The sequence below is a fragment of the Acinonyx jubatus genome, chromosome C1 (genome assembly GCF_027475565.1).
Source record: "Acinonyx jubatus isolate Ajub_Pintada_27869175 chromosome C1, VMU_Ajub_asm_v1.0, whole genome shotgun sequence".
NCBI classification, from domain to species: domain Eukaryota; kingdom Metazoa; phylum Chordata; class Mammalia; order Carnivora; family Felidae; genus Acinonyx; species Acinonyx jubatus.
In genome coordinates, this window is record NC_069381.1 from 156,243,332 (window position 1) to 156,269,582 (window position 26,251).

The following is a 26,251-nucleotide window of genomic DNA, read 5'->3' on the forward strand; positions in this document are numbered from 1 at the left end:
GATAAGTACCACCAGTTTCATTAGCAGCAGATGTAGGACAAAGCAGATGCAAAAATTGAAGGCATACATTTTAATTAAGAATAATGTTTTATTAAAATTGGTTAATTTCTTCATTCAAGTGATTCAAAAGTACATACAGAGCTCGGAGTCCAGTGAGGTTCACAGGATTTCAACACTTTTTTGCCATGATAATCTTAGTGTATTTCTTAGGTAGAAATTGTTGAAACTACTGTCTGGGCTAGGAGTAAAGGGAGGAGGTGTCAGTTGGTAAATTATTAATATTTGGGATAGTTTTTAAAAATATTTATCTTTAGGTAAACAACATCTTTCCATATCTTTGGGTCTGAGACTTTATATTACTGTCATTTAAGAAGCCACAGTTTATATTAAAAACTAAACTGTAGTTAGGTGAAATTATGGCAAACCCTTGCTTTGACATTTTCACTGGGAGTCTAACTTAATTTTGATATATGATCTCATCAAGAAATGATGCATATGGTGAATAAACTGCCCGTGTGTTTGTTATTCATAGAAAGCAATCCAGCTTAAATGTGTGCAGGCAACTTGAAATAATTCTAATTGCTCAAAGAATGAATTAGGAAGAATGATTTAATGTTAATTTCATCTTACAGTAAGACTACACAAAGATATTGTTGGTTAAGATTACAAAATTCCTCCTAAGTAGTCTGACCTCATTCTTTAACAGTGGTAAAATTCTGATATCTATAGCTTATTAAGGTCTATTCTTAGACTTAAAAATTATGAATTCTACAAATAGATTGAATCACAACTCTTGTTCTATTCTTACTGTTATTCCATAACAAGAGGAAAATTTGGCTACCAAATCATAACAGTCAAAATGTACAAATTAATATAGAAATGTGAAAATTGCCTCCTGATTCTATTCTTTATGAATAAAATAGGCAGATGATTTGGGAACAAGCTGTTTTACCTCATGAATTCTTTTTGTTCATAGTACCCAACCAGAAGATTGTTGTAAGAACTCAATATATAAGTCCTTTAATTTTTTTAAAGGACTTAACAGATGTTCTGTTGACCTGGAGATGAGAAGATCAGAATAGGATTTATTCCCAAAGGTTGATATAGTTTATCTGTTGGGAACAAAATACATTGTTGGTCTGGGGAGACCTGGATTAGAGGGATAAGAGTGGGGCTTGAGAATCAGAGCTAAGAGGAGTGGCTTTATTCTTTAGGTCTTTCTGAAGGTTCTGTGCTTTGTGGCAGCGTAGTCAGGCCTTACTGCATTTATGATTTGTGTATTCCAATTTGTGTATTCCAGGAACCTAGGTACCACAGATAATAATGTCCACTATCAGGGCTTAGGAGCCCTGAGACCTTGTTAGGCTTAGGGCAGGGCAGCTTCTTTCTTCTGCAGTATGATTAGAACCCCTGCCCCTCAGTTTTAAATGAGGTGTTCAAATTAGACCGGGATTCATGGAGCACGTCCTTTTTGGTAAGAGGAAATTGAGAGTCCTAAGAACCGGCTTTTTTTCTTTACCTTTCCTATGATTACCTACGTTTGGAAGCACATTGGTGCCTCTCCCCATATTGTTCCAAGCAATGATGTAAATGTGAAGGGGGAAGCTGCTAGTCATCTAAACCTTAAAAGTAGAAGGAAAACAGTTTGATGAAATTAATACTAATGTTGTGATACTTGAGGTGACCGGCCAAAGAATGATGGTGTAGTGTGCCCTGGAGTGGAGACATAGGAACTCCAGGAGGCAGTAGAGGAACACACAGCATGGAAAGCAGGCGGGTACTAAAGACAGCTTTTTTCCTCTGCATTTTTCCAGACTCCTATGGTGGAATAAAACCTCCCCTAAGTAAGCAAAGCTCTGCTACTTTACCCCCAAATTTCCATGTGCCTTTATAGGATATAGTGCTGGAAGGAGCACTGGATTCGAGTTAGAAGATCCGGATTCTAGTCCTGTTTGTTATCTTTTGTACTCTAGGAAAGTCACCTAATTTTTTACCTTATTGTGGACATGGAGATGATGATAGCTGTGCTAACATATCTGTCACAGTTAATTTAAGGATCAGATGGTAATAGATAAAACTGAAAGTATATATATACATGCTATGTATGTATACATATACACTAAAATAGAGTTTATGTATAAAACTGAAGTCTATATATAAAAAGTTATTATTATTATTACTTTTTTTCTTAACCCTCTAAAATTCCTACCATGACTGCCACTCTATTCCCTGCCCTGCCTTGCCTGGAGTGGTGGGGAGTGGGATGGGGAAAGATGAGTCAGCTCCTGTCACCCATGGCATTAATCTCCTGTTTCTTGGGAATCAGAGCTGCAAATCTTCCCTTCTTCTTAGAGTTGTACCCAGACTTCATTTGAGGAGCCATCTCCCATCTTTCTATGGCTAATTTCTCAGGGGTGTGTAGAGGAACCAGGATTATCTGATTCAACTATGAGAGGAATTTACCCACACCTATTACATTCACCTTGGATAAATTGGTCAGAATCATTTCTTCACTTTGATTGGTCAGTTACAGAGAAATTGGGATTTTTTTCCAGAGAGTCATTTGACTAATTGAGATTTTTTTTCATTGACAATTATTTCATCAGTGATAGCTACACTGATACTACTAAAATCTTGAATGATCCAAAATGTAGACCCAGATAAGTTTACCTTAGGTAAATTTTAACAGTGGTACAATTTAAAGTGGAACCAATTTATAAAAGTCTTTAGGACAACTCTTTAGTACATATTTGTTTAATGACATGAACTCCACTAAGAAATAATCTACCAGTTTTAGATTACTAGTTACTTTAATATTGATAAAGATAGAAGGGATTATTAAAGCTTACCTTTTTGTTCCAGCTGAGAGCTCTTATAATTAAACCATAGGGTGTGTTTTGTGTGTGTGTGTGTGTGTGTGTGTGTGTGTGTGTGTGTGTGTGTGTTAAGGACAAACCAGTCTTTCAGGGTGTTTTCTGCTTTGGTGAGGACATGTCTGTATTGTGATTAAGCACATTATAATACTTTAGACTTGTCACGATTACAAAGAATTTGGTTAGGTATTGGAGAAAACAGAATTTTTTCTCCCAGGTGAGTTGTCAGAGTAACCAACATAGGGAAGAAGATGGTGGGAGCAAGTAGGTTAAGCATTGTGCTAGTAGTTAGAGTTGAAAGGTCAGTCTCTTTGGGGCAATAAAATTAGGACTGATTAATTGGCATACTTCTTGGTTACTGAGCCAGTGTGTCATTACAACAGGAAAGGAGAGTAAAAATCCTTCATGAATTTTATGCTTATATCATACTATGTTTTTTTGTATGATTGTTGATTTATTCACACAATATTCAGCATACTTAAACAAAGTCCTATTATGTGACAAGCACTGTGCTAGCCTAAAAAGTACAGAGAAGAAAGGACACAGTTGTCTTTTTCCAAGCGCTCTCACTATTAATAGAGAAAAACGTGAAAAATAATTACAGGACCATATAAGAAGAGAAAATGGAGTTAACTCAAGGTATAGAGAATGTATAAAGCAGGGGATGATTACATTTGTCTCAGTTGTGGTATTAGAGAACATTTTACAGAGGAGCACTTGAACTTGCTCTTGAAAGAGAAATCGATTTGCCTGGAGCCCAAAAAGGTACTATTCTAGACTAAGAGAAGAGCTTGCAGAGACGGAATAAGACAATATGACACATTGGGGAATACTTGGAAAGGAAAGGGAGGAGAGAAGGTTAAATAAAAGATAGGGCTTAGCTCATGAAAGGCTTTCAATACCTATTCCTTCAGTGGTTCACCAACCAGTTATGAGATAATATGATAGACTTATTGTTTACAGGGATCAGGAGAGAATGAAACAAAATGAACCTGAATGAGCACTCTGTTGAGTAATCCATTTGTGAAATGATATAGCGGTGGAGTGAAGCAGAAGAGGATGGATCATAGGAGGCAGAACCAATAGGATTGGTAACCAGTTGGCTATGGAGGGCAAGGACATGGGATTTGACTCCCCAAGTTTTTGGTGTTTTATTTATTTATTTTTATTTATTTTTTATTTATTTTTTTTATGTTTGCAGGGGCAGTGATGTCATTCCCCCAAATAGGGATTATGAGAGGAACTGAACATTGCAGCCCAGACGAACATTGACCTATATAATCAGTTCATTTTTGGATATATTGATTTTGTGGCGCTGTTGAACATTGAAATGCTAGAGAAATTTGTGTATTGTAAACTTATAAATAGACATGGAAGTTGAATTTGATGAAGTAGTATGTGCAGAATGAGAGGGAAAGGAAACTAAGAAGGGCTTCTTTTTCTTTTCTTATGGAGAAGGCTGTCTTTTAGGTTTAACAGAGGAAGAACACGTAAAAGTAACTGAGAAGGAACTGGGGGAGAACCAGAGATGAGTATTACCAAAAGTAGTACCAAAATAAATATTTTTTGTGGAGTGGTAGTTTTATGTGGAGACCTGATGTTTGTAATATTATGATTTCTAATTTTAGTTGTAATATTCTCAAGTTTATAAATATTAAGCTTATTATTTATAATTTATTCTTGAAAACTATGTATGTATATGCATGTATATAAGCACAGCTATCTACACTACAGATATATACTATTATTTATTTTTATTGCTATATTCCAGGCCAGAAAGGTGGTATTATTCCCATTTTACACATAATAAAACTAAGGTCTTTTGTCCAAGGACATGTGATCAGTACAGAGTTTGGATTAAAATATAGGACTTCCTGGCTCCTATTAGACAGTGGTGCCTCCTATACATATGTTGAAATCATAGCACACATCTAAATAAATTTAATGATGTTTCTCATTTCCAAAACTTTTATAAGTGTAGGTCTAACTTTATAACTTTAAAACATGTCATTCCAAAAAAGACATTATCTATTCTTTTTGCTATTGTTATTCAAGATTTTAATAACATGATTTCTTGATAAAATTATTTTTCAGCTTTTAAAGTATCATACAAATAGTTGGTATTTAAAATGTTTTCCCACTGGGGTGCCTGGCTGGGTCAGTCAGAGGAAGATGTGACTCTTGATCTTGGGGTTGTGTGTTTGAGCCCCATATGGGGTCTAGAGATTACTTATTTTAACTTTAAGAAACATTTTCCCATTATTTTTAGTTGTTAACTTTTTGATTATGATCATAATTTCTCTTTATCCTAAGTTTGCTACTGTCATTTGTGTTTTAGTGTAAGAGCCCATTTTGCTGATAAATGAGTTTATTCTTACTGATAGCCCTCAGACTAAATTTTGAAAACACACAATGAATAGTGAAAGGTATTGATTGTTATTTGACCAGTTTTCTGTTTGCTACTGAAGTTGTCTGCAGTTTCTAGCATTGTTTTTCAAAGGTAGATGTACCTCGTTAGATATTCTTCAGTTCTAGTTAAAATCAGTACCAAAGACTATTATTATATATTGTATTAATAGCTTTAGAAGATTCCTCAGGGTTACGATATCAGTTTTTCATAGGAATGAAAAGGGGTGTGTATGTGTTAGAAAAGGAATTTTGTATTTTTCTTTTAATTGTAAACCCCCAAGGAGAACTGTGTTAGAAATAACAAAGAAGTAGCAAATCTTGAATTCTTAGCTTTTCCAGTATTAGGGTGATCTGGCAGGGTTCTTCCTTTCTCTGGGCCAATTTCCTCATTGGTAGAAATGAGGGAATAGAAGAAAATGGAAATGTTTCCTTCAACATTTGTATTTCTTTAATTAATGGTAGAGGTTGGGAAAATACCTGGATTGCAACATTATTGCTGTGCCAGCCATGGTTTCAATGTAAAATAACTTAGTAAAATTGTAACGCTTATGCTTTTGATTAAATCAGATAAACTTTAAGATAATTGACTTTGATCTTGAAAGGAAATTTTAAAAAGAGCCCTTTGATTCAGTTAGCACTTATATAAAAAGATTGTAAAACCCACCACTTTGCAATTTGAGTTAATATTTTTCTGCTAGAGGAATTTAGGTGTTTTCTTAAAAAAACACTTTTAGGTTTTAGACCCTTTTTAGATTATAAATTATGTACTTGGTAAAAAACAATCTCTTATGTGTAATTGAAGTGAAATAAAATGACCAATATATCTTCATCATTTTATTTCTCTGCTAAAAACATCCCTGTTGTCAATGCTATTAGTGGAATAAAGTTACTGGAAAAATTGGAGATTTGGGAAACTTAACTGGTCTCAAAACTGGGGGTAACAATATTACCTACCTGGTAGAATTTTTGTGAAAGTAATTGAGTGCTTGGCATGTAATAAATACTCAGCTAATGTTGGCTATTAATAGGATGAAGAAATTTTAAGAGAGGATTTATACTATACATTGACCTATAGACAGGAGTGAAGCAGGTTAAGGTATTTATATTCTTCTGATCGTTATAGAGAGGTCAGATTGAAACTTAAAGGTATGTATAGAGTGTTAAGATTCAGTTCCCCACCTCCCATTTCCTCTTCGTGCCCTACAGAGTGGAACATTTACTTTCATCTTACAGCTCTCCCATGTCTTACAAAAGCTTCCCAAGACAACTACTACTATTATTCCTATTACTACTGCACAGCGCCCCCCCCCCATAAGAATTATATTGATGGATCTTAAATGAATCTAAAATCTAGTTGATTTCTAAGTCAGTTGCTCAGAGAAACAAAATCTTGTTCAGTTTTGATTGTTTTAATTTAGAGATTAAGTGGCAACAATATGCTTGTGTTATTTGGCTTTTCATCCTGTCTGGTTTTAAGAATTAGATTCAGTTATATGTCAAAAAGTATTATCTGATTTTGTAAAAAATGACTTTTGATTTACATGTTTTTGAATATTTATGGCAGAATACTCTAACCCATTCCTTGTCATTTTTACCACCAAAAAAAAGGCCTTATATGAAAACAAAATTTCGGATTTTCTTCTGCATAATTTAAAATTTTTAAACCAAAGTTTGTTGAAAGCTAAGAATTATGGATTATTGTTATGGTTTAGATAGAAGAAATAAAAACTGCTGGATTAGTTCTGCTAAATAATATTATTTCAGTTTTTTTCTTCATGTTGAATCAAAAGATGATGAAGTCACAATTCAGTCTAACGAGGATTTGGGGAAAGATACTAAGTGAACAGAATTTCACCTAACAGTGATTTATGTGGGTGGAGTAGGACTCAGGGTAGGGTATCAAAGATAACACTAAGGAGGCGACCACAAGAGTAAGAAGTACAAGTTGTCAAGTCTGAAGCATAAGCCAAGAAAAAGTAGGTCTGTGATAGGAGATGAGGAAAACAAACCATTCCTGTATTAAGATTGAACATAAGGATAGTCCATATTCCAAAAGATACTATTTAGAGAGATATATGTCAGAGTTTACCTTAAAAGAGAGTATAAAATAGTCGGTACTTAAAGTTGGTGAATTATCATTATAAGGATGGGAAATATTTCCACACAAATTAGCTAGAAGTTTTGTTTGAAGTTTGTTCTGAAAGAATTGTGTGAACTTTCTAATTACTTTTTCTTCAATTTATTTAGATCAACTGTTCCATGTATTAGCCTTGCACATGCGGCTTTATAGCATTGATTCTGAGTATAATCCCTGGAGAAAGCTTACACAATTAGTAGAAGAGATGAATTCACAGTAAGTATTATCAAAAGATTAAAGTCAATTAAAACTGTTTTTGAAAAATAGTTAAGTATTAAAATAGGATTAAAATTCTCTATGAATATGTAAATTTTCCTTATTAAACATAGAAATATATTAAAAACAAACAATGGTTTATCATTATACACTCTGTAAAAATTGCATAAAAATTCACACCAAATGAGAAAATCCTATAAAGAATCTGTTGATTTGTATGCAGTTAAAAAGTTTGAATGGAGGTACACAAAGGCTGATTGCCTGTCTTTTTATGTCAGAATTGATTATTGATTCAGATAACCTTAGTCTGATCCCTTTATTTATTGTAAAGTTTTCCATCAGCTTTCTACCCAGTGATTTTTGTAACCCCTGATGCTTCTTGCCTAAATCTGGTATTTTATTAGGTGCTTCAAAATAGTGATTTTAAAAAACAAAACAAAAAAACTTCAATTCTGATTTATTAGCTAGGAATGTTTTTTTAATAAAGGGAAACTTTTCCATATCATATCAGCTATTTGGTTACCCTGAAATATAGTTTGGCAGGATGAATGCATGATTTTTCCCAGTTTATACATTTTCAAAGATACGAGTTGATGCCCTAGCAACTTCCAGTGGTGACCAGTAAGTGGTGGCTATTTATTTGGTGATCTCATAATTTTTATATGTTTGATGTGTTCACTCCATTTCAGCCATTCTTCTTTTCATTCTTCTTTAATTTTTATTTTATTTTATTTTATTTTTATTTTATCTTATTTTTATTAAAGTATAATTGGCATACCGTATCCTATTAGTTTTATGTGTACATCATAGAAATTTAGTATTTTTGCACATTACAAAATGATCTCCATGGTAAGTCTAGTTACCATCTGTCACCATACAGAGTTACTACAGTGTTATTGACTCTAGTCCCTATGCTGTACATTACATCCCCATGACTTATTTTATAACTGGAAGTTTGTATCTGTTAATCCCCTTCACCTATTTCGCCCATCCCCAACTCCTCCCCATTCTGGTAACCACTAGTTTGTTTCCTGTATCTGAATCTGTTTCTCTTTTGTTTTGTCTGTTTTGTTTTTTAGATTCCACATATGAGTGAGATCATAGATTATTTGTCCTTCTGACTTAATTTCACTTAGTGTAATACCCTCTAGGTTCATCCATGTTGTCACAAATGGCATGATTTCATACTTTTTTTATGGCTGAGTAATAATACATTGTATGTATATATCACATCTTCTTTATCCATTCATCTATTGATGGATGCTTAGGTTGCTTCCATATCCTGGCTATTATAAATAATGCTGCACTGAACATAGAGGTGCATATATCTTTTCCCTAGTGTTGGTGAGAAGGTGGAAAAAAGGAAACCCTCATACGTTGTTAGTGGGAATGTAAATTGGTGCAGCCACTATGGAGGTTCCTCAAAATTAAAAATATGATTCAGCAATTCTGCTTCTAGGTATTTATCCAAAGAAAGCAAAAACACCCAATTTGAAGAGATATATATTGCTCCCTTTTAGGTTATTGAGAATCCCTTTAGGATGGCTGTTGGACTTCAACATGATCCAAGTAGTCTTTGATAATATCCTTGTTTTCTGGCACAATAACCTAGGCTTATTTTGTATATTTTACACTCTGTACCTGGAATCAGCCAATCCTCTATGTAGTCCCTTTTAATGGGAAATGGTATTTAGAGATCACAATCTGGGTGGTTAAGGGGTATATATGACTATTATGTTATCACAAAATCTTACAGGCTCATAGGCCATTCCAGTGGACAGAGTTAGGGAGTCTTTTTTTTTTTTTTTAGAAAAAGATTCTGAGTTCTTACTGGTATTTGTAATTCAAATGCAAGATTGAGGGTATATTTTATTTCTTAACTTTTTTGTTATTTGCATCTTTTTTCTCTTATTCTGAAAATCTAGGTTCATAATGTTATTAACTTTATTACTACTTGCATAACCTATAGTATAATGATAATTATTTAAAAAAAAAATCACTACTGACTATATGTTCTTTTGTCCTAGAATCTATACCACCAGGGATGTACAGGCAAAATACTGTTTTTAAAGTCATTTGAAGTAACTTTTTTTCTTGTGTTGTTATGCCATCAACTTGATTTATAGTGAGACTCATTTGTTTCAGTTCTTTTTTTCCTCAGTGTTTAAAAATTGCCTTTTCCCCTTTGATTTATTGATTTTAATTTTATAAAACTTGTATTTTTCCAAAGGAAAAACTATGTGATAAAGTAAACTTGGAGACCTCTGTCTTACATTCGTGCCCATTTGCATTTTTTTGTGTGTGTGAACTCTTATCTGTTGCCTGTTTCTAACAATTGAGTTGTTGGTTGTTTTTAAAAACATGTTTATGGATTTTGAATATTAGCCCTTTGTATTATAATTTGCAAATATGTTTCAGTAGATTGTCAATTTAGTTTTACTTTATGATTTTTTTTTGCCATCCAAAGTTTTTTTTTAATGTCATATTTATTAATCTTTTCAGTAATTAATTCTGGAATTTGACTCATCCTGACTCAGATCTTAACCCCACTCCCTTTTTTAAAACTCAGGTTTTCTTTCCCTATTTCTTTTTTCTTAAATTGAGATATGATTGATGCACAACATTATATTAATTTCAGATGTAATGAAACTAATTACAACATGATTTGATATTTGTATATATTGTGAAATGATCACCATAGTAAGTCTAGTTAACATCTGTCATTGCACATAATTACAAACTTTTTTTCTTGTGATGGGAACTTTTGTGATTTATTCTTTTTGTTAACTTTCAAATACACAATACAGTATTATTAACTGTAGTCACTGTGCTGTACATTATATACCCATGACTTATTTTATAACTGAAAGTTGGTACCTTTTGACCACTTGTTACCCATTTTGCTCACTCACCATATCTGACATTTTGCTCACCACTGTCTCTGACAACCACCTATCTGTTCTTTGTATCTATGAGTTCATTTGTTGTTTACACTTTTCAATTTTATTTTATTTTATTTTGATTTGTTTTGCTTATTTATTTATAAATAAATATGAAATTTGTTGTCAAATTGGTTTCCATACAACACCCAGTGCTCATCCCAACAGGTGCCTTTCTGAATACCCATCACCCACCCACCCCTCCCTCCCACCCCCCATCAACCCTCAGTTTGTTCTCAGTTTTTAAGAGTCTTAGTTTTGACTCCCTCCCTCTCTAACCTTTTTTTTTTCCCTTCCCCTCCCCCATGGTCTTCTGTTAAGTTTCTCAGGATCCACATAAGAGTGAAAACATGGTATCTGTCTTTTCTCTGTATGACTTTTTCACTTAGTATAATGCCCTCAAGGTCCATCCTTATTGTCACAAATGCCAGGATTTCCTTCTTTTTTATGGCAGAATAATAATTCCATTATGTATGTATACATCATCCATTCATCCATTGATGGATACTTATGCTGTTTTCATGTCTTGGTTATTGTAAACAATGCTGCAGTGAACATTGGGTGTGTCTTAAAGTTTTTTGAGTTAGTGTTTTTCTTTCCTTTGGATAAATATGCAGAAGTGGAATTCCTGGATCATATGGTGGTTGTATTTTTAACTTTTTGAGGAACCTCCGTACTGTTTACTATGATGGCTGCCCAGTTTACATTCTCACCAACAATGTACAAAGGTTCCTTTTTCTCCATATTCTTGTCAACACTTAGTATTTTTTTTTTGATATCAATTTTAACAATTGCAAGGTGATAGCTCATTGTGGTTTTGATTTGTATTTCCCTCATGACTAGTGATGTTGAGCACATTTTCAGTACCTGTTGGTCATCTATATGTCTTCTTCAGGAAAATGTCTGCTCAGATCCTCTGCCCACTTTTTAATTGGCTTGTATTTTTCCTATTGAGTTGTATGAATTCTGTGTATATTTTGGATATTAACCTATTCTCAGGTACATGATTCTTCTAATATTTCTGTGACTTCAGTTTTTACATTTAGCTCTCTATTTGGAATTTATCATGATATCTGATATAAAGAATGGATCCAATTTTATTTTTTCCCATATAGCTACCAAATACTGCTTTATGTTCTCTACAATAGTAAATTAAAACAGACCTATCAAAAAAAAAAAAAAAAAAGAAAGAAAGAAAGAAAAGGAAAGAAAGGTGAGAAAGCACTTTGTTTACTAATGTGGAAAGATCTCCATCAAGATAAAATGTTAAGAGAAAAATCCAGGAGAAGAAAATATGTACATTATACCACCACTTATGTGATCAAGTGGAGCTGAGAAAATTAATTTGTATTTGCTTGTTAAAACAAAACAAACCAGACCCACACATGTCCGGATACTGGATTTATAGCATAGATGGCACTGAGGAACAGTGAGAGAAGCATAGTTTTTAAAATAAATGGTGCTGGGTTAATTGGACATGTATATGAGAAGTAATTAATATTGACCCCTATCTCATATAGAACCTAACACATTTTGCCAGTTGTTTCAGTAATGTCCTAGAAATGCAAATGCAATGAAAAAGAAATTCAAGGTTGTGCTTGTATTTAGGTGTCATATCTCTTTAATTTCCTTTAATCTGAAATTGTTCCTGACCTTTTCTTTGTGTTTCGTAACATTGACATTTTTTTCTAAGAGCTCAAGCCGGTTATTTTGTAGAATCCCTCAATTTATTTTTGTCCAGTAGTTTCTTGTGCTTAGATTCAGGTTATAAACTTTTCACAGAAATACCACAAAAGCAATGTGTTCTTTTTAGTGCATCATATTAGGAGGTATATGCTGTTGACTTTGTTTTGTTATTGATGATAATGACTCATTTCTTGGTTAATGTGGCATCTGCCAGGTTTTTCCACTCTAACGTTATTATTTTATCCTTTGTAATTAGTATTTAAAGTTATCTTCTGGAGAGCTACTTAGAGGCTATGAATATATCCTGCTACTTCTCAGAAAAAATTTGTGTGTTTTGTGTGTTTATAGACAGAATTAGCAAGCTATTAGTATTTTGCCTGTTATGGCTAAGGAAAATCATTTTCCTTAATATTAGCTAGTGATTTTCTTTCCTAGCTAGACTTGCATACTCAAGGGTGGAGAGGGTGTGCAAGTATTAGAAGGCCTAATTCTCTGAGTCTAAGTATGTTTAGCAAACATAACGTTTCCTAAGCGTAGTATTGGTGAATTAATAGTTTTAAACAATAGGGCACCTGGGTGGCTCAGTTGGTTGAGCGCTGGACTCTTGATTTTGGCTCGGGTCATGATCTCGTGGTTCGTGAATTCAAGCCCCACATTGGGCTCCATGTTGGCAGTGCGGAGCCTACCTGAGATTCATTCTCTCCCCCTCCCCCTCCCCCTCCCTCTCCCTCTCCCTCTCCTTCTGTCCCTCCCCTGCTTGTGGTTTCTCTCTCTCTCAGAATAAATAAATAAACTTAAAGAATATATATTGTAAAAACTAGACATAGGTACTATGATTTCAATACAACTGTTTGCCAAGAGTGTTCTTATCAAGCCCTAAGATTTAATACCCATTAGGATAGTAGTAAATGTTGTGAACACTTATCCAGTGATTATGTCATGCTTTCATTTTTATGCTTTGCATATATAATCTCATTTAATCTTCACCATAACTATATACACTAGGTACCATTGTTATCTCAATTTTTACATATGAAGAACGGAGGCTTAGAAAAATTAATTAAAATGTTCTTTAGGGGCACAGAACTAGTAAGGAATAGAGGTGGCATTTGAATCCACACCTTTCAGATTCAGGAGTCTAAGTTCCTAACTATTTTTCTGTTTCCTTTCTTAGTAAGAAGAAATCTGAGCAATTATTGGAAAATCCCATTGATTTTTCCCCCCTATATTTGTTCTCATTTTTATGGTTCATTAATTCACTAACTTGTAATATTATAGTTGATTATAGTATGATATCTGTGTTTCCTATCTATATATTAGATTTTAAAAGATTGAAATATCTTTTTCTATTTTCTCACTTTTAATACTTTACTAAAATAACATTCTATGTCTAATGATACAGGTTTCTCATATAAATTTTTTTCTGTAATCCTCATGAAAGTTATTTCTTTGTTTCTTTTTAATTTCATTGTGTTGATAATGGCTTTGGTTTTAAAAAATGGAAAATCAGGCCTATTAACTCTAACCATCCATTTCTTCTTATCCATAGAGTCAGTAGTATACAGTTTTTATAATCTGTATTTTTTTTAATGTTTATTTTGTGCGCACGTGCTGGTGGGTGAGGGGCACAGAGAGGGAGGGAGAGAGAGAATTGCAAGCAGGCTTCCTGCTGTCAGTGCAGAGCCCAGTGCTTGTCTCAATGACATGAACTGTGAGATCATGACCTGAGCCAAAGTCAAGAGTCATACACTTAAACAACTGAGCCACCCAGGCACCCCTATGATCTGGATTTTAAAGATAATCTAAAAACTTTAAAAAATGGAAAAAATTATGTATTTTTAAATTAAGTATTAAAAGGATAATTACTATAATGATGGTATTAAATCTCACAGTGAAAAGTTTTGGTTCTCTTTTCTACATTAGAGTATATCCATTCATTCATTTGTTCTGATTATTTGCCTGCTGTGTGCCAGGAAAGATCTATTTCTCTGTCCTCAGAATGATTGTTTTTGTCTTTGTAGCCAACAAGCTCCAGGTTATTACTGTTTTTGTAAATTTTTTTCTGATCATAAAAATTGTATTTATTGTACAATGTTTAGAATGTGCAAAAATGGTGAGGGAGAAAATGAAAGGATATAAAATCTTATAACCCACTTACTATATATAGTTTATTACAATTTAATGAATTTATGAGCTATAAAAATGAGGTCAAATATGAGGGCAGGGAATCAATACTATTTTCTGGGAATTCCTCTAACATTGGTAACATTTTGAGATATTTATTTCCAGTTTCTTTTTTTCTGTATATATATTATGAATTTTTAAGAACTATTTGAATCCTACTATACCAGTTTTAGAATCTGCTTTTTAAAATTAACACACAACTGGGGTACCTGGGTGGCTCAGTGAGTTAAGCATCTGACTCTTGATTTCAGCTCAGGTCATCTCACAGACTTGTGAGATTGAGCCCCATGTTGAGCTCTGCACTGACAATGCAGAGCCTGCTTGGGATTCTCTCTCTTCCTCTTTCTCTCCTCCTCCCCTGCTTGCTCTGTCTCTCAAAATAAACAAACATTAAAAAAAATAAATAAAATTAACACATAACAACCAAATTCCCACATCATTAAAAATTCCTTAAATGACAGGGGTACCTGGGTGGCTCAGTTGTTTAAATATCTGACTCTTAGGTTCAGCTCAGGTCATGTGATCTCATGGTTCTTGGGTTCAAGTCCCACATTGGGGCTCTGTGCTGACCGCACAGAGCCTCCTTGGGACTGACACTGTCTCTCTCTCAAAATAAATAAACTTAAAAAAATTCTTTAGATGACATACATTATTTATTCATTCCTATTGTTAATCTTTTAAATTGTTTCTCCTTTTCTACAATATCAGATGGTGTGTTTAGCAGTTCTTGACATGTCAGATATAATCCTAGAACTATAGAATGACATGAAAGTATATAAATTTTTTTTAGTTTTAGTCATTTATTTGATAAATATTCACACTGCTTGTCAGGCACTGTGTTACGTAGTACAGCATTGCTTTTTGAAAAGAGTGCCCTTTTATAAGCTTTTGCTGGCAGTGTAGGAACATTCCTGTTGCTGTTCATCTTGAGTATGATCACTTTAAAAACATATTTTGGGCTAGTTTGATAGATAAAAAATGGGATCCCAAAGTAATAGAAATTTGTTTAATTTCTGGTAAAATTAGCTTCATATTAATATTAAATATTTCCTGTTTATTAGCTATTTGTGTACATTTTTTATGAATTCTATGTTTAGAACATCTGTCCATTTTTCTGTTGGCATCTTATTTTTTAAAAATTATCTGAGTGATTCTTTATGGCTTAAAAATAGTAAACCTTATTTTTTCATAGGTGTTGAAACTTTTTTCCAAAATACATTTGTCTCTCAATTTTATATTACTTTTCTTGACATATTAAAGTTTTAAAATTTCATGTAGCCAAACCAGTCAGGCCTTATAATTCTTATTTTTTCTGATTGCTTTCATACTTAGAATGCCTCCCAAACTTGTCCATGATGTTTACCTTTATAACCTGTACTATAATGTGTTTCCTGCCTTGGGGTTTGCAATACCTACTTACATATTCTTTGTAGAATTTTCTTATGGGATGATTTTTAAAAATATATCATCCATTTGGAATTTATTTTCATCAGTAGTTATGAGTGAAGAGTTAATATTTATTTTCAAAGAACTGGCTAATTTTTAAAGCAGTTTTACATCCTGTTTATTATATGCTAAATATTTGTATGTTATGGTTCTGATTAGGGACTCTCCACTTTGTTCTGTTGACCCACAAGCCTATGTCTGTGGCAGAAGCATGCTGGTTTACTTTATTGAGAAGATAATGTGTATATCTCTGATCTGGATTAAGATTCTCTCCTTTTTCTCCCCTTTGACCCCCATCCATACTTCCCAATTTTTCTTTACTGTTCTCACCTGTTTATTCTTTCAGATGATCTTTAGAGCCATTTTCTAAGCTCTTCCCTTCACTTGTGATTTTGATTAGAATTATTTAAACTTATAAGTGAATCTGGGGAAAATAGCTATCTTTACAGTAGACAGTTTCCTCAACTAGGAACATTCTTTATTTTTTTAAACTTTTTTTATTTTTTAAGTAATCTCTAAGCCCAACATGAGGCTCGAATGTATGATCCTGGGATCAGGAGTTGCACGCTTTACCAATTGATCCAGCCAAGCACCCCGGAACATTCCCCATTTTTTAAATTCATTTTTTGTTTCATTCTAGTTTTCAAACATTTCTTAATTATACATTCTTAATCGTATTTAATGTAAAGATTGCTAAATTTTTAACAAGAATATATGAATAATTTTAATAGAAGATGTAATCTGGAGGTTTAGACTGATTTTAAATAATATTTGAAGGTCATTGCAATAATAATAAAAAAGCAAATAAGTAATAATAGCAAAAGGGAATTCACCTCTAAATTTGAGAAAGATTGCTTCTGTTACAAAAAAAAAAAATTGTTGACACATAACGTAATAAAATAAATGAGAATCTAGACTTATGTTAGCCCTTTAAGCTTTTCAGTTGCTTATAATATCCCTATTTTAAGAAACTATATTTAATTTATTCATTTGAGATGTATTTCGTTTCTATACCTAAAAGCTTTGTAATTTGTTAGTCTTTAGGTTGTGACACAGAAGTTCTTAAGTCTCTTTGATTTTTATGCAGTAAAATATATCTTTGTATAGGTATGAGATTGAGCTAGTTTAAATGGATTCACAAAGTTCCTTTTAATTCTAAGTATGAGTCTTTTGTCAACTGTTAGATTTAATGCAGCAGTATAATAATCCAAAATCATTTTTGTTCTAAATAGTTTTTAATGGACCAATTTCTTACCACTTTCTTTTTTTATCCATAGGTTAGTAAGGATTTTTCAGTGTTATTTTCCTCTTTTCTTTTTGGGAACAGGTTTCATCTTCTTGGCATGTTTTCTTTTGAGTCATTTGGTTCATTTCACTAAAGTAACTGTGATAAAACCATAGAAATACAAACATGTGTAGGAGTCAAGGGCCATGATCTTAAGTTTATAATTTACGATGATGTTTCTTCCTTCAGTGCATTTTCTCTCTTTATGCTCTGAAGTCTTAACTGTCTAGTTTTTGTCTCTTTTGCCACCTGTATGTCCATCCAGCAATCCTTTCATTTTTCATTTTTTAATTTATTCAGCTAGTTTTATTAACTGTTTTAATCCAGGCATCAGGGAAATGATGGTAAACAAGATACAGTTTCTGTGGAATTTTTTTTCAGCGTCTTTAACAGTGTAGAGGATGAATTGGGAGAACGTAAAATTGAGGGAGATTGGATAGTTAGAAGTCAGTGGCCATAGAGGTGGCAAAGAAGGAATAAAGATAGTTGTTAGGACTTACTGCCAATTAAATATGGGGTGAGTAAGAGAAGATAGGTTTGGGATATCCCTAAGATACTACCTTATTTATTCATTATATTTTTATAATTATACATTGTGCTAAATACATATAAATGTATATAAATATATCCATTGTGCTAAATACTAGAGGATATAATAAATAAGCCACATCAAAACTAAGAACATAGAAGGAAGAACAGATTGGTTATGGCTAGGGGAGATTGAGTGCAGTAGAGTAGAATGTTGATGAGTTCAGTTTTAGGCATGTTCAGGTTTAGCTGCCTGTTGGATATACAAGTGAAGACTGTAAATATTCAGGTAGTGGGTTTAAGAGATTCATAGCTAGAGATACAGACTTGGAAGTCATCAATGTGTAGCTGGTGATTGAAGTCATGGTTTAGGAGGTCTTTCAAAAAGAGTCCTTCATATGAAAAGAGAGTGGGAATTGGAGCCTTGGGGAACAGCACCAGTTCTAGGTTAGTCAGAGAAAGAACTTGTCAAGAAAACTAGAGTCATCAGAGAGTTAGAAGAGAATCTAGGAGAGTGTTTCAAAAAGGCCAAGAAAATTTTCCAGATAAAAGTGTTCAACTGTATGCAAAGTCAAGGGTCAGTATGATAAAGTTGAAAAATGCCCACTAGATTTTGTAATTAAGAGATCACTGTTGGCCATGTGGAAAACCATTTTGGTGGGGATTTGAATACTAGGTGAGCAAATGGTGCCTCCCTCCCAGTTTTTTTAAAAAGTACTTTGGGCTTGTTAAAAAAGATTGGAGAGACAAATAGGATTCATAGCATTAATGGAAGGTTAGCTTTAGAGAGGGAGGCAAGTAAATTAAAGGGTTATTTGTAGAGAATGGAGACACTGAAAGAGCTGTCTTTTTCCTCTGGCAGTTATAAGCTTCACAGCAGCAGGCATTGGTTTACTTGCCAGTGCTTCCAGTGCCTGACATATAATAAGTGATCAGTAAGTATTTATTGAATGATGGAGCCTAATAAAAGAGTTGAGCAACTTTTGTTCATCCCAAATCTAGTCTGAAGTATAGCTTCAGAATTTATTGAATTCTTTAGAAACTTAAGATTTGCTTTTGTTTTCTGAATTAAAAATTAAACCTAAGATCAAAAAATGTATCCTTCTATAGGAGTTTTAAAAATTCTTAACAGATCGAGAATGAGATCTGCTTTAGAATATATTCTGTTCCTCATAGTACCACACATTGCTGAGGTTTCCTACTTTGTCTTTTATAGTTTAAGTTCTGCCTATTATCTTTTTTTTTTGAAAGTGTTAAAGAATTTTTTGAATTTTATGTTAGTCATGAAATTGAAACAACTTTTTAATAAAAAAAATATTAACCATGCCTCTTCAATGTAACTTGTTTGCGAATTGTACCTGTTCTTTTTAATAATATGAACATTTACTTTTTAGTGTGAAGTTTGTGACAGCAAGTGTCCTATATGCCACCACATTTATAGTGAAACTAATCCTCTAAATTTCCAATTAATCCTTCATTTGATTTCTGTAATCTAAGAGATCAGAAAGACTCATAATCAAGTTAATGTATCCAATTGTTTGCTTAAATAAGATCTAATAAATTTTGTATATAATTTTTTCATATTAGGCAGAATCAAGGGAATAGATAGATTTAAAAGATTATACTTTTAGGCAAAAAACATGGCCCCTAACCTTTTCTTTTGAGATTTCTCAATTGTTTATGAAAGTTTAATTTCTGTTCCTTAGACATATATGTGAAATATAAAATGAATTAGAAAAGATATGCAATATTGTCTAAAGTAATTATGCATTTTTTTTAGGCAGGGAAATGAAGAACAACAGCCTGAGGTTCCAATTCTTTATCATGATGTTACATCCCTTTTGCTCATCCAGATCTTAATGATGCCACAACCCTTACGCAAAGGTATGTCTTTATAATTCCGATTCTTAGATTATATAGTATATATAATATTCTAAAAATAGTGGTGACAAATATTCAGTCTGCTGGAAATGTTTTGAGGTAAATGAGTGTACTATTTTTTTATTCGTAGTAAATAGTTCATATGTCTAAAAGAAGATGACAATGAAATGAAGGTTGTTGTTGGATGTGTCCTTTGGAAAAGTGTTCATGTCTTTTGCCCACTTTTTAAAAGTTTTTATTTAAATTCTAGCTAGTTAACATACTGAGTAATATTAGTTTCAGGCATACAATATAGTATCTCAACACTAACATACATCACCCAGTGTTCAACACATGTATACTCCTTAATCCCTGTCACCTGTTTAACTCATCCACCTACCCACCTCCCTTCTAGTAACCATGAGTTTGCTCTCTATAATTAGGACTCTGTTTCTTGGTTTGTCTCTCTCTCTTTTTTCCCATTTGCTCATTTGTTTTGTTTCTTAGATTACACATATGAATGAAATCATGTGGTATTTGTGTTTCTCTGGCTGACTTATTTTACTTAGCATAATACTCTCTAGCTCCATTGATGTCATTGCAAATGGCAAGATTTTATTCTTTTTTATTAATTCTTTCAAAGAACCAGCTCTTAGTTTTGTTAGTCTGTTCTACTGGGTGTTTTGTTTTTTTTTAATGCTTATTTATTTTTGAGATAGAGAACACAGGCAGGGGAGGGGCAGAGAGAGAGGAGGACAGAGGATCTGAAGCAAAGCAAGCTGTGTGCCAACAGCACTGAGCCCAATGTGGGGTTCAAACCCACAAACTGTGAGATCATGACCTGAGCTGGAGTTGGCTGCCCAACCGACTGAGCCACCCAGGAGCCCCTGTTCTACTGTTTTGTTGTTGTTGTTGTTTCTATATAATTTATTTCTGCTCTAATATTTATTTTAATTTCCCTTTTTTTGCTGGCTTTAGGCTTTATTTGCTGTTTCTTTTGTAGATCCTTTAGGTGTAAGGTTAGGTTGTGTGTCTGAGACTTTTCTTGCTTCTTGAGATAGGCCTTTATTGCTATATACTTTCCTCTTCTGCAATCAGAAGGTTTTAGACTGTCATGTTTTCATTTTCATTTGCTTCCTTCTGTTTCTTTATTTCTTCTTTAATTTCCTGGTTAACCCATTCATTCTTTAGTAGGATGTTCTTTAACCTCCATGTATTTGTGGCCTTTCCAAATTTTTTCTTGTGGTTGACTTCACGTTTCATAGTGTTGTGCTCTGAAAATATGCATGATATGATCTCAATCTTTTTGTACTTGTTGAGGGCTGACTTGTGACCCAGTATGTGATCTGTTCTGGAGAATGTTCCATGTGCACTTGAGAAGAAGAATGTGTATTCCGCTGCTTTAGGATGAAATGTTCTAATTATATCTGTTAAGTCCATCTGGTCCAGTGTGTCATTCAAAGCCATTGTTCACTTGTTGATTTTCTGTTTAGATGATCTGTCCATTGCTGTAAGCGGGGTGTTAAATTCCCCTATTATTATTGTATTATCATCAATGAGTTTTTTTATGTTTGTGTTTAATTGATTTATATTTTTGGGTGCTCTCAGGTTGGGGGCATAAATATTTACAATTGTTAGATCTTCTTGTTGGATAGAGCCTCTTTATTATGATATAGTGCCCTTCTTCATATCTTGTTACAGTCTTTGTTTTAAAATGTAGTTTGTCTGATATAAGTACAGCTACTCCAGTTTTCTTTTGATGTCCATTAGCATGCTAAATGGTTCTTCATTCTCTCACTTTCAATCTGTAGGTGTCTTTAGGTCTCAAAAGAGTTTCTTGTAGGCAGCATATAAATGGGTCTTGTTTTTTATCCATTCTGATACCCTATATCTTTTGATTGGAGCGTTAATATTCAGAGTAATATTGATAGGTATGAATGTACTGCTGTTGTATCACCTGCAAAATCAGTGTTTCTGGAGTTTTTCTTTGTTCTTTTCTAGTCATTGTTGCTTTTGATCTTTCTTTCCCACTCAAAGAGTCCCCTTTAATATTTCTTGCAGGGCTGGTTTAGTGATTATGAACTCCTTTAGTTTTTGTTTGTCTGGGAAACTCTTTATCTCTCCTTCTGTTTTGAATGACAGCCTTGCTGGATAAAGTATTCTTGGCTGTGTATTTTTCCTATTCAGCACTTTGAGTATATCATGCCACTGCCTACTGGCCTGCCAAGTTTCTAAGGAGAGATCTGCTGCTAACCTTGTCTTCCCTTGTAGGTTAGGAATTTCTTTTCCCTTGCAGCCTTCAGGATTCTTCCCTTATCTGTATTTTCCAAATTTTACTATGATATGTCTTTATGTTGGCCTGGTTTTTGTTGATTTTGATGGGAGTTCTCTGTGCCTCCTGCATTTGGATGTCTTTTCTTCCCAGATTAGGGAAATTTTCAACTATAATTTGCTCAAATAAACCTTCTCCTATTCCCCTCTCTTCTTCTTCTGGGATTCCTATTATAGGAATGTTATTAACCTTTATGGAGTTGCTGAGTTCCCTAAATCTATATTCATGATCCAATATCTTTCTTTCCTTCTTCTTTTTGGCTTCATTATTTTTCATAATTTTATCTTCTATACCACTTATTCATTCCTCTGCTTCTTCCATCTTTGTGGTCATTACAACCAGTTGGTTTTGCATCTCAGTTATAGCATTTTTTATTTGGGCCTGACTACTTTTTAGGTCTTTTATCTCTGCAGTAAAGGACTTCCTGGTATCTCCTATACTTTTTTTCTAGCCCAGTTAGTATCCTTATAATTGTTGTTTTAAATTCTGGTTCAGGCATATTACTTACATCTGTTTTGATTAAATCCCTGGCCATGGCCTCTTCCTGTTCTTTCTTTTGGGATGAATACCTTCATCTTGGCATTTTGTCTAGGTCTCTGTCCTCTGTGTGTGAGGAAAGTCTGTTATGTTTCCTGCTTCTGAGAGTAATGGCTATATTAGGAAGAGGTCATATACTGTCCAGGAACTCATGCTTCAGGAAATGTTCCTGGTGTATGCACTCTGCTGTTGTGTATTGGCTGCTCTTTCGCTGTGGTCAGTCCTCTGCAGAGTTTCTCCTTGCCTGCAGTGAGGAGTGTTTGGATTTTGTCCATTGTGTGGTGAATTTTAACTAGGTGTGTTTTGGTATGCTTGTTAAAGGAGGCTAAATCCTGTTTCCTCTAGAGCTAAAGCTTTGGAACGCTCTGTGGTCAATAGTCTTGGTGTGTGCACAAGGTTTGTGCTGGTCTTCTGGGGGAAGGCCCACTGCTGCTCTGAGTTTAGGCACAATTGTCCTAGTTTAAAAAAAGAAAGAAAGAAAAGCACTTACAGAATGCAGGGGGGCATGGCTTGGTTTAAGTCACTCAAGCCTCCACTGTGAGCACTATTCTGCTTACTGGTCTGTCTGTGCTGACAGGCAGGGGTAAAAATGGCATCAGCCAGCTCTCTAGTCCCCCAAGAAGGGAGTTTAGGAAACCCTCACAGAAGAGCATATGATCTCCCCTTGTGTGTGTTCCAGGCTTCTCTCAGGTCCCTGCCTTCACCCTGTGTGTGTTTGAGCCATCTGCCCACTTGGTGACACAGTGTTCCTGCATCTCAGGTGTGCAGGCTGTGTTTCAAAACTCCAAATCTTAGGGACCTGATGCAGAACGGCCCGTGCTGATCCTCTGGGGGAGGGGTCTCACTGCACTGTGACTAGTGGTGGTTTGTCCCACGAGGGCAATTGCAGGAACATGCAGAGACTTAGAGTTTATGGTAAAGCACTGCAAAAAGCTGGCATCCAGGTTAGCTGTCCTCAGCAGGTACCTCTGTTCCTATGCTAATGAAAAGGGCAGTTCAGTGGTACCCCCTGGCTCTTTTGTCTCCAGAGAGGCAGTGCTACTTCTCTCAAATGCACTCAGGAAGACAAACTGTCTCTCCCAGTGCGACCCAGGGGATCTTCAGGCCACGCTGTCTGCTCCTGGGCCTCCAAACTTCTAAAACTTTAGACTTTGAGCTCCACTGCTTGTAAAAACATGGAATAATCACTCCCTCTCATTTTCCCTGTGTGGTTTTGGAGAAGGGTTTTTTCTTGTTCTGTGCTCTGTGCCCTGTGCCCTGTGTGCGTTCTTTCTCTCCTCTCTGATCAGGGCTTCCTCCCCTCAGCAGCACCATCAATTTTTTTCTTCCCCAAATCATGAATCCACACCTCCTACCTTCCACGATGTGGCCTTTTCTCCCTCTAGTTGTGCAGTTTGTTTTCTCAGTCCTCAGATCAATTTCTGGGGCACACGTAATGATTTGATATTTATTTAGCTGTGTTGAGAGGGACAAGGAAGCATCGGGTCCCCCTACTCCTCTGCCATCTTAACTCCTCCTTTCAAGGCCTTTTAATTTGTGATTTAAGAGTTCAAAAGTAGGAATCCATGAATCTCCTAAAATGATATAGGAAATTTTTATATGTACATGTGCATTTTTTTTCTGAGAAGCTCCATAGCCCTTAACAAGGTTTACAAAAGGATCTTCACCCCTAAAAATGAGTTAGTTATAAATTCTCCTGAGGACTCCTGGTTATATGCAGTAATGAGGAATAATAATAAGGAAGTTGCTTTTGTGCAGTTGGAGAATCAGAAGTAGATTATAGTGGGATGAGAAATGACAGGGCAATGAGGAAACAGCAGAGAGAACTATCAAGAACGAATGTGGGGAGAGAGCAGAAGGTATGTGTGGATATATCAAAGGAGCTATATTTTGTTTGTGTTTAAGGTAGGAGAGTTTTGAGCATGTTTAAATTTTTGCCATTTCTCCATTAATAACTGTCAGTGGTACTTTTACCTTAAGTGTTACTCTCTCCTGGAAGCCTTTCTCTTAAATATGCGTTTTTCCCTTTCCCATAATATCTTGTCTATAGTTCTGTTTTGACAGTTGTCTCATGAAAATAATGGTAGATTATCTTTAAATCCCCTGCTCTAAACTATCAATTCCTCTAGGATTTGCATCATTTTACCTGTATCCCTAGTGCCTACCTGCTACCTAATATGCCCAGTAAATGTTTGTGGACTGGATATGTTAAATATCCAGTTGTCTTATTTTCTGGTAAATTGCTTATTTTCTATTTTGAAATTCAAGAAAGCTATTGCTTTGGTTTGAATCTTTATGTCTTATATTATGGTCTTTTCTATATAATGTTCTTAGAGAATGTTGGCAGTTTAGTAGACCCAAACCACAATTGCCCTGAAGTATACCCAAGGGAGCAGCTTTAACTACCTCATTAGTTGTTAGATGGACTCGGGATCTTTTCTCGGTGCTGTTCAGTAATGCAAAGAAAGTCTTACTAAACTATTTGGGTTCTTCACTCATCAAAGAGAAAATAGAGTTGAGCGTATCACACAAAACACATCACAAGTTGATTTTTGTTGTAGACTAGACTTTTTGAAGAAAGAACATGTGTACTTAGGAAGCTCAGATCATGAAAGAGAAGATTGAGAAGATTTGATGTTTATATGGATATGTGCAAAGTGCTTTACTGAAGTAGTGCAATAGTATATTTCTTTATAAAAGTTTTTCATGGTAATTTTAAGAAAACAATAAAATGTCTGATATAGTCTTTAGATTGTGTCCTGTTTACTTGTATGATTTTCCCCCAAGAGTTTTATTACTTTACATATATTATACTTTGTCCTAAAAGAAGTTGGAGTATTTTGTGTTACCTTAACTCTAAAACACTTTATGGGAAAGGAATTTCTGCAGGCATCTGAATCCTGTTTGTTTTAATTATCTCACCTGCACTAAGCATGGTACCTGTAGGCAAGCCAGTATCACCCCAGAAGACTGTCGGTTCCTTGGATTACTCTTATAACACCCAGCAAAAATGCCATTACATGAAGAGGGTACTCACTAAATATTTAGTTATCTTATTTTTGAAAATTTCTCATTGTGTGTTTATATATTACCCACGGGAGAGAATCTGGTTGAATCAGATTTTATTGGTATCATTAAAGAGTCATGCTGTTGTCTCAGTTATGTCAATACCCTTTGAACTGTTTATTCCTTTTTTAGGATTTTTATCTTGCTGGAAATAAGTCAGAAATAAGGCAAAGATTTACACATGTTATCTATTTAAAATGTCTTCATTTCATGAGTTATGATGTTTACAACTTTTTAAAATGATGATTTAAATATAAATAATGAAACTGATGACTTCATGTTCTCAAATAGTCTAATGATGTGGATGTTGCACCTGTCTAGAAGGTCAGAAACTTCAGTTCTCAGACGTTTAGAATAGGAAGTAAGGAATATAATTTTCATTTTTGATTCTAAGGAAAAATTCACTTTTTAAAGAGCTATAGGCTAACATTTCTATCATACCAAACTCTGTATCTCATGAAATCAGTTTTTTTAATTATTAAGCAGCCTTCCCAGCACTATGTTCCCCCACCCTTGTTTCCTGTCATGTAGTAGCTCTATAATACTTAAAATCTGTGCCATCATGGGGCGCCCGGGTGGCTCAGTCGGTTTAGCGTCCGACTTCAGCTCAGGTCATGATCTCACAGTCTATGAGTTCGAGCCCTGTGTCAGGCTCTGTGCTGACAGCTCAGAGCCTGGAGCTTGCTTCAGATTCTGTGTCTCCCTCTCTCTCTGCCCCTCCCCTGCTCATGTTCTGTCTCTCTCTGTCTCAAA

The 26,251-nt window shown here is 34.4% G+C and overlaps 1 protein-coding gene across 6 annotated transcripts in view; it reads left to right on the plus strand.

The window, feature by feature from the left end:
- Positions 1-26,251, plus strand: part of UBR3 (ubiquitin protein ligase E3 component n-recognin 3) — a 232,181-nt gene that overhangs the window by 170,860 nt on the left and 35,070 nt on the right. For all 6 annotated transcript variants that reach the window (XR_003418818.2, XM_027055521.2, XM_027055522.2 and 3 more), the window contains 2 exons: positions 7,530-7,635; positions 19,484-19,587. Coding sequence is in view for 5 of the 6 variants with exons in the window: in XM_027055521.2 (XP_026911322.1) it covers positions 7,530-7,635; positions 19,484-19,587 (210 nt within the window). In the remaining variant the exon portion in view is untranslated. Of the gene's footprint in view, positions 1-7,529; positions 7,636-19,483; positions 19,588-26,251 lie in introns of those variants that run through there.